The 9,823-nt window shown below is 38.3% G+C and overlaps 1 protein-coding gene and 1 pseudogene across 1 annotated transcript; both read left to right on the top strand.

Moving 5' to 3' along the window:
* Positions 1-849: 849 nt before the first annotated feature.
* LOC133764306 (olfactory receptor 4P4-like) lies at positions 850-1,779 on the top strand. Its single transcript, XM_062197977.1, has one exon. The coding sequence runs from the start codon at positions 850-852 to the stop codon at positions 1,777-1,779; it is 930 nt and encodes a 309-aa protein (XP_062053961.1).
* Positions 1,780-4,825: 3,046 nt separating this feature from the next.
* On the top strand, positions 4,826-7,922 carry LOC133763674 (olfactory receptor 4P4-like; annotated as a pseudogene).
* The last annotated feature ends 1,901 nt before the right edge of the window (positions 7,923-9,823 follow it).

Genomic DNA, 9,823 nt, shown 5'->3' with positions numbered 1-9,823 from the left:
ATATGTGATAATGAAAGAAGTAGGAAAATATAAAATTTTCCTTGATGATTTTTTTCACTGTTTGTATTCTTCTACAATGCTTGTCATAAGTCCCAAGAATTGTATTTCAATGTTTCCCTGTTTTTACACTATCAAACTACAGCTAAAATATCATTAAAACACTTCCTCTCAGTGATTTTTCACAAATAATTTAGGTCTTAAAGGAGAGATTTTTGGAAGACGTGCTTTAAGTGGTAGGTATGTGAAAAGTTAGCACAATTCTTCATTACTATAGCCCTGTATTCTGGATATCTGTGGATGGCGTGTGTGTGAAAGTTAATTATGAGATGAAGATTTTACAGATAAATTATATTGCGAATGTTATATAATAATTGATAGGATAAAGAAAGACCATATTTCTTTTAAGAGATGGAACACAGAGGCAATCTCATTTAGTCTATGGATAATGTGGCATAGCATTTACTACCGTGGAATCTGGCATCAAGTATTGGATCATTTCTTAGTTATTTTACTATCTTAATAATTTTGTGCAATAAATTAACCACATTTGTATTATCTCTCTATTTCTTCATATGTAAAATGGCCTTCAGAACATCTATTAGGCTCTTATGAGAGCTGAAGTCATATAAACATTCATGTAATTTTCATGTGTAAAATTTTTTTATTAAATAGAAATCTAGGAAGACTTTAAAGGTTAAAAAAAGTCATACATTTTCTATGGCCTACATCTCTATTTTTCAATTTATAAATATTTCCAAAATTTAAAATGTAATATTAAGATGTACTGTGCTCTATATTATTTCAGATGGATTAAATTTCCAGTGTGTATGCTGGACTCAGCTGGACTTCATGGAAAATCATAATAATGTCACAGAATTTGTTTTTATGGGACTGTGGGGAAATAGGCAAATAGAACTACTGTTCTTTTTCTTATTCCTGCTTTGTTACCTGGCTGTCTTGATGGGGAACTGCATCATTTTCCTCACAATCACCTGCAGCCATCTAATCGAACAGCCAATGTACTATTTTCTGTGCCACCTTTCCCTCATGGACGTCTGCTACACCTCTACTGTGGTCCCCCGGCTAATCAGGGACTTAGCTGCAGTACGAAAACACATTTCCTACAACGACTGCATGACCCAGCTCTTCACTGCCCACTTGCTGGCTGGTGTGGAAATCTTCATCTTGGTGTCTATGGCCTTAGACCGCTATGTTGCCATTGTCAAGCCCTTGCACTACATGATCATCATGAACCGGAAGAGGTGCAACATGCTGCTTGCCATGGCTTGGGTTGTGGGGTTTTGGCACTCTATTGCCCTACTGCTCATGGTGCTCAGTTTACCTTTCTGTGGTCCTAATCAGATAAATCATTACTTGTGCGATGTAAAGCCTCTCTTGAAATTGGTCTGCAAAGATATTCACGTTGTTAGTATCTTAGTGATTGCTAATTCAGGGATGGTGGTAGTTGTCATTTTTCTGGTTTTAGTAGCTTCTTATGTTCTCATTTTATATAATCTTAGGACAAGGTCCTCCGCAGGGCGTCGCAAAGCTCTGTCAACCTGTAGCTCTCACATAATGGTTGTAGTTTTATTTTTTGTGCCCTGCATCTATACCTATGTACTACCTGCAGGTAGTGAGAACAAGGACAAGGAAATCTCTGTGTTTTACACTGTGATTGCTCCCATGCTAAATCCTCTCATCTACACCCTGAGAAATACGGAGATGAAACTTGCCATGCGGAAGGTATGGTCTCGATTGTCAAATTCAGAATTAAAGTAGATAAGGAGGTATTCACTATGCTTTTAATTGCAACTCTCCCAGTAAGTTATCATTTAAAAACTAACAGAATCATTATAAACTTCCTTTGGGAGTTGGACTAAATTACCTCTTACATAAAATGAGAAAAGATGTAAGTTGGCAAGCTACTTTGGTTCACATTCCAATCTGCACTTAGCACAGTTGTGACCACCTGAACTTCAAGTGTGAAGAAATGTTCTTCTAAAGTACATATTTGATCTGTCAATTACCTTGCTAAGAAGAATTACACAAAACTCAATTTCTCTTGGAATAAAATACAGGTTTCTCACTCGTTAATCAGAAATCTCTATATTTTGCAACAAAATAGGTACACCTGGAAACCATACTTAGAGAAATAAAGCAGTCCCCAAGAGATAAATACCATTTGTTCTCCCTGATCTGTGGTGACTAATAGAGTACATAAAAGATTAACTATAGGAGTGAAGCTGAAACTTTGAGATGTGATGATCTTTAACAGTTCTTGTTTTGACTATTGAGGAACAGTATTGTTTTTTTCATACTGTTTGTTGAACTCTTAGTTTAGGGTTAACCTTATGAGTATAAAGTGAACTGAAAATAGTTCTTTATAAAAATTAAGAGTAAGAATATGAGAGGAAGGGAGAAGAAGGGTGGGAACATGGGCGGGAGGGAGGATAGAGTAGGAAGTATCACTATGTTCCTAAACCTGTATATATGAAATACATGAAATTTGTATACTTTAAATAAATTAAAGAAAAAAAAGAAATCTCTCAAAACTGGTCTAAATCTAATCTGCTACTCTCAGAACTTCCTATACTAGAAGAAGTTATAATGCCATGATATTGGGCTTTGGGGTCCGGGAGACCCGAGTGACAAACTTACTTTCTCAATTTTTATCTCTGTGTCTTGGCAATTTGCTTTAAATTTATGAGTCTTCAGTATAAAATGTCTTTGACATGGGATAGTAGTACAGTTCCCAAATATGTAAAATTACTTTGGCTAATGTGAAGTTTCACAGAGCACATGGGGTAACAGAAACTCACAGTGGGTATTACTCCTCTTTGCACACTTTTCTTTCTGTGTTTCCCTTTCCTTGGGTACTTTCACCCCCCCACAGTAGATCTCTCTCTATTCCCCACCAGGCCATCATTTCTGACGTCTTCTCTACATAGAACAACCTTTCTCCTGCACTTGCAGGCCCTACTCTTAGATATAATTCACACTCCTGATATTTACCTCATCCAGGATGGTCTCAAAAACTGAACACAAAATTTTTTTTTATTCTTTACCTGTTAATATATTGGCATTCATCTGTATGTGTACAATATTCCAAATAAGCCCATTCTAATGCTGATATTCCTTTTATGAACATGTTTTTCCAGTTGAGGCAGCTTATGGGCTGTATTCTTTTGTCACATCATTCTTTTTGTTAATTTGACACAGATTAAGATATAAGTAGAAACTATTGAATTTAATTTACAGATACCATGGTCTTTTATTATTTGACTACATACACTGTTCTTACATACCCTGGCCCTTCACTTATATCAAAAACCTTTATGTATCAACAATAAAAATTAATGTGAGAAATGCCAACAATTTAATCTGCATCCTATGTGCCTATCTTGGCAGAAATAAAATCTAGTAGGTACTCTGCCTCACAAAAAGTTTTTTTTTTTAATATAAACTGTAGGATTTATTCTTAGTTTACTCATACTTTTGACATCTATAGTAGTAATTTTTTCCTCCAGAAATCTTTTATTTAAGGTATACAAACTTCATGCATTTCATAAATACAACTTTAAGAACATAATGATTCTGGCCGGCACCGTGGCTCACTTGGTTAATCCTCCACCTGCGGCGCCAGCATCCTATATGGGCGCTGGTTCTAGTCCTAGGTGCTCCTCTTCCAGTCCATCTCTCAGCTGTGGCCCAGGAAGGCAGTGGAGGATGGCCCAAGTGCTTGGGCCCCTGCATCTTCATGGGAGACCTGGAGGAACACCTGGCTCCTGGCTGTGGATCGGCGCAGTTCTGGCCATAGCAGCCATTTGTTGGGGTGAACCAACAGAAGCAAGACCTTTCTTTCTGTCTCTCTCTCACTGTCTATAACTCTCAAAAAACAAACAAACAAACAAACAAAAAAAACGAACATAGTGATTCTTCCCACCTTACGCACCCTCCACCCACACTCCCACCCCGCTTGCTCCTCCCTCTTCTATTCATTCTTATTTTTTAAGATATATTTTCAATTACTTTATACATAAAAGATTAACCCCATACTAAGTAAAGAGTTCAACAAATGGTATGAAAAATAAACTTCTTCAAAGTCGAGACAAGTGTCAATTTCATTTCTATAGATCAACTTGTAGGGTTTCTATTAGTTACCACTAAACAGGGAGAGCATATGATATTTGTCCTTTTGAAACTGGCTTATTTCACTGAGTATGATGTTTTCCAACTTAATTCATTTTGTTGCAAACAACATGATTTCATTTTTTTACTGCTGTGTAGTATTCCATGGCATACAACAATAGCAAACCAAATCCAAAACTAATAGAAAAAAGGAAATAATTAAAATTAGAGAAGAAATCAATAAAATTGAAACTAAAAAAAATACAAAAGATCAACAAAACAAAAAGCTGGTTTTTGGAAAAAAATTAACAAAATTGATACACCATTGCAATTGGTGTTTTCATAAAGGTATGAAAAATAAATCAATATATCAGAATGGAGTCTTGAAGGAACATACACAGATGAAGTTAACTAATATTTAATAAGTTTGTTGGCAATTCGTAAATTAAGCAAGAAAAAGATTATTCCTCATTTGGCGATGAAAAAAGTGGATGTCCCCTTGTAACAAACACACACTTTGCATCAATGTATCACAGTTTGCACTAATTTAAATAAAACAGATCTTAAATCTATCTATGAAATGTAAAAGTGTAAAAATGATTAGAGTAAAATAAGGGAAATTCTTTGTGAATTTGGTAAGATAAATAAGTTTCAAGTTACAATATCAAGTGGATGATCCATAATATATTGCTAAGTTATGCTTCAGCAAATTAATGCTATTGCTGAAAAATATGGTACAATACCTTACATGTTCTAAAATACAAAAAGATAAGTATATGAAGTAACAAAAATATTAGTTTGAATTAGCCATTCAAAATTTTATACATAATTTATAATATCACATACACAACAAATATATATGATAATTATTTTAATTGCAATCAACATTTTATAAATTGAAGCCGGCGCCGTGGCTCACTAGGCTAATCCTCTGCCTTGCGGCACTGGGACACCGGGTTCTAGTCCCGGTTGGGGTGCCGGATTCTGTCCCAGTTGCCCCTCTTCCAGGCCAGCTCTCTGCTATGGCCTGGGAAGGCAGTGGAGGATGGCCCAAGTGCTTGGGCCCTGCACCCCATGGGAGACCAGGAGAAGCACCTGGCTCCTGCCTTCGGCTCAGTGCGGTGCATTGGAGGGTGAACCAACGGCAAAGGAAGACCTTTCTCTCTCTTACTCTGTCTCTCTCTCTCACTGTCCACTCTGCCTGTCAAAAAATAAAATAAAATAAATAAATAAATAAAAAAATTTAAAAAAACTGAAAAAAAAAGAAAATTGAAAATGTAAGTACAATGCTTATCTATACATCTTTAAGGGATGCCCTACTATGTGCTTTTATTTGGGGGGGAAGTTTAAGATATGACTGTCTCCCTCTGTGGATTTATACAGGCCAATATGAGTGAAGTTTGCTTGTCGGAGGCCACCCGACAAACCACACGGAGACACGCAGCACTCAGTCAATTCATCACCACGTTTATTGCCTCATCGCGTTCCAAGCCAAAGTAGGGGGCCCTGTGATGAGGGACTGGAGGCAGTCTCCCTAAGGAAACCCTTCAGTCTCCAGCCCCGAGCACACAGAAAGACAAGGTTATATACCCCAGACCCCATACAGATAACATTCATTGTGTGCAATCATGCATAGCACAGGAACAGAGCAAGTTTACAAAGTAGCAATGATCAGGGTACAAGCTCTGCAGATAGAGCAAAGAACATCATAGACCTTCATCAGAAGTCACATCCTGCCTGCAGGAATGTGGGATGAAAAATCTTGTGCCTTCGGCCATCAGGACAATAAGCGCAGGAAACAGGATTAGATAAGGGACAGCCTCAGCCTGCTGCATCTCATGTCGGGCCAGGGCCACTGGCCCCGACATTTGCTCAACATTGTATGTCTTGTGGAAGTGGGCATGCAACAAAACACTAGGTTTTGATATTTCTTGTATTGAATCCCACCTTTCTTTGAGTTATTTAATTCTTAAAGCCTAGATTCAAATACTAAACTTAGAAACACTTATTTTCTTGCTCCTATTGATTACCAGCTGTTTGTGCTAGTTATTTAATATTTAGAAGCCTCTGTATATTCATCTGTTATAATAGATCTAATAATGCTAAAATATAATTTCGTAAGTATTAGATAACTTGGCCAAATTTCAAAAATCCATATAAAAATTCACGTTATCTTATAATTCCATTTTCCATGATCTTTTTTAAAAAGTTTTTATTTTTTTTTTTTATAAATAAATTTGAAAGGCAGAGTTATAGAAAGACAGAGGCAGATTACAGATCACTCCCCAAATGGTCACAACGTTGGAGCTGGGCTGATCTGAAGCCAGGAGCCAGGAGCTTCTTCTGGGTCTCCTATCTGGGTGCAGGGGCCCAAGTACTTGGGCCATCTTCCACTGTTTCCTCAAGCCATAAGTAGAGAGCCGGATTGGAAGAGGAGTAGCTTGGACAATAATCTGTGCCTATATGGGATTATGGTGCCACAGGCGGAGGCTTAGCCAGCTATGCCACAGAGCAGGCCCCAAGAGATCTTCATTTCTTAAAATATTACTTAATTTATACAAGTTTCATGTGTTTCATATATACAGATTTAGAAGCATAGTGACACTATCCCTACCCTCCCTCCTGCTGTACTCCAACCATTCCTTCTCCCTCTCACACTCTTTATTTTTACAAAGATCTATTTTCAGTTTACTTATAGACCATAAAGTTGACCTTACACTAAGTGAAAGAGTTGAACAAATAGTATGAAGAAAAAAAAAAAAAACTATTCCTACTATTCCTCTACAGAAGAGACAAGGGCTGTAAACAATCATCAAATCTCAAAGTGTCTATTTCACTCCAATACATCCCATTTCAGGTACTCTATTACTTACCCTGGATCATCACTCTCCCTTCACTGCCCTGGGCGCACAACCTTTATTTGGGATCATCATTCTCACTGCCATGACATTCGGTCGCTTCTCTGCAGTCAGTCTGTAAGCCTTTTCACTACATGATCATCATGAGCAGAACGAAATGTCCTGGCTGCTTGGGTTGGTGGAGCTGTCCGTTCATTTCTTCAATTGTCTATAACAATCCTAATAGCCATCTGTGGTCCTAATGAGATTGATCACTTTTTGTGATATTTTTCCTTTGCTAAAAATTGCCCACACTGATACCAGTATCACTAGTGTCCTCATGGTTGCCAAATCTAGTCTGATTGTCTTAGTTACTTCTGTTATGTTATTTGTTTCTTATGTATTTATAGTATCCACATTAAGAAATCAATCAGCCGGGACAGGCACTGTGGCATAGTGGGTAAAGCTGCCCCTGTAGCACTGGCATCCCATGTGGGTGCTGGTTCTAGTCTCAGATACTCCAGTTGTGATGTAGTTCCCTGCTAATGTGCCTGGGAAAGCAACAGAATTCGGCCCAAGTCTTTGGGCAGCTGCACTCAGGTGGGAGACCTAGAAAAAGCTCCTGGATCCTGGCTTCAGATCTGCCCAGCTCTAGCTGTTTCAGCTATTTGGGGAGGGAACCAGTGGTTGTCTCTCCCTGTAAGTCTTTGTAACTCTGCCTTTCAAATCAATAAATAAATATTAAAAGAAGAAAATCACTCAGCTGAGGGAAGATACAAAGTGTTTTCTACTTACAAATCTCATATCACTGCTGTTGTCTTATTTTCTGGACCCTCCATATTTGCTTATCTCAGCTCTCCCACCACTTTCCCTGAAGATAAAGTGTTTGCATTTTTTCACACTATCATTGCTTCTATGTTCAATCTCCTAATTATACATTGGGAATCACAGGGATAAAAAAATTCCCTGAGAAATGCTTTGCATCAAGCATGGTTTTGTGGGCTACATACAATTAATCTACAGAATATTATTGACAGCATCTCTGTAAAAGAAAATGAATGTGAATGAAAATGTGATAGTCCACCTCTGAGATTTTGTGCTACTTCACTAACTTGAGTCAAACGCATGTAGGGAATAAGACTCAAATGTGAGACCCCGAGCTGCCCTCGGCCCAGAGCTGCTGAGACCCTCTGCCTGTTGGCTCCCTGTGTCCCCCGCCCTGCCCTATGCTGTCACAGCAGACCTTCTAGCCCACAGCACCTTGAAACAAAGAGTAGATGTCCACAGCATCCTACTAAAGTCTTGGTGATAACAGAACCACACAAGGGTGAGAAGCAGCTTCCTGTCCTGGATAAAAGCAAATTTCTTGTAGAACATGAGTAAACTCATAAAGATTATTCGGAGGCACTTACAGCTCAACACCAATCAAGCCATCTTCCTGTTGGTGAATGGTCACGGTGTGGTGAGTATGTCCACACCCATCTCAGAGATACATAAGAACGAGAAGGATGAAGCTGGATTCCTGTATATAATGTATGCCCCCCAGGAGACTTTTGGAGTGACATTGTCTGTGTAAGAGTAGAACAGCATCTACTCTAGAATTTTACCAACAGAGATTCATCAGTTCATCTGATCACACATCTTCTAAACAGTAGTGTCCCTGCCTAGGAGTTTTAGGAAATTGTTTTTGTGTTTCAAGCAGAAAAACAGCTCCAAAGGAGTGCATTCAGCTTTGGAAAACTATCATGTAACCTAGGCTTTCTTGTTTCCAAATTGCAGGAATTTAAAAATAAAATACTATGCATTCTAAGTTGTCAATAAAATAGACCTTCAAGTTGTTTTAATGCTCTTTCCTCCCCAATAGGAATCTGCAATTTAAGTAGTAACTTAAAGACCTACAGAAATATTGAGTCTTCTCTTTAGGTTTATGGACCCTGCTGTCTTCTTTATTAGAAGAGATTCTGCTCAACTAGAGAAATCTCCCTCAGAGAATCTTGTGTTAGTTGTCAAGCACAACCCCCTAAAGCCACATTTGCCATTACAGTGTGTACAAAACGGGGTCCACAGAGAGGTATGAAAAAACAGCTCTGAAAGGGAGCTGCCAGTGAGGGCTCCTGATTCCTGACAGCAACATACCAAAAACCCAGGCTTCTGCAGTATCGGAAAGTTCTTCTTGATTCCCTGGAGTAATAGAGAGAAAAAACACTGCTCAGTGGGAATCTTGAATGATTTTTACTTTTGCTCTAGTTTCTTAAAAGGCCCCAGAAAAAAAATAAAACAGTGGCATTGCTTCTGTTTTGAACTTTTCTCTAGGAATTCAAATCCATGCCTGCTGTAGTAAAGAAGCAATTTTATTGGTGTAATTTTTTTCTGCAGTGGTAGAAAACTACAGAATAATGAAGCTAAAAGCATTAAAATTGAAATGCACCATCTCCCTACTTTTGGTTTAAAGTTGTGTGTGATCTATGGTTTGTGTTTTGTTGTTTTGGTTTTTGTGTTAAATGTGTGATGAGAAAGGGCTGTCCCATTTTAAAGAGAACTTCAGGTAGGTGGAGCAAACATCAGAATCCTCCCTCTAAAGTGCATGTCCATTGTGAAGAAAATAATCACAAAAGGAAACGTGAGATTATTAATGTCAAACATCTTCCAAGCCCAATCTAGAATAAATGTCCATTGCTTCCTACTACCTGCATGGGGGTAAACTAATTACTGTTTCCTTGGAAGTTTCACAGAAATAGCACAGCTATCCCAGGTCACAACCCACCTTGCGTGCTGAGATGTGTATGGGGTACCTGTGTCTGTGGGTGCAAGTTGTCTGAGGAGAGAAGCACTGGGCCCAGGATGGATCATTGAAGGGG

This window comes from Lepus europaeus, chromosome 7 (genome assembly GCF_033115175.1).
Source record: "Lepus europaeus isolate LE1 chromosome 7, mLepTim1.pri, whole genome shotgun sequence".
Taxonomy (NCBI): domain Eukaryota; kingdom Metazoa; phylum Chordata; class Mammalia; order Lagomorpha; family Leporidae; genus Lepus; species Lepus europaeus.
This window is presented reverse-complemented; position numbering and strand designations above follow the sequence as displayed.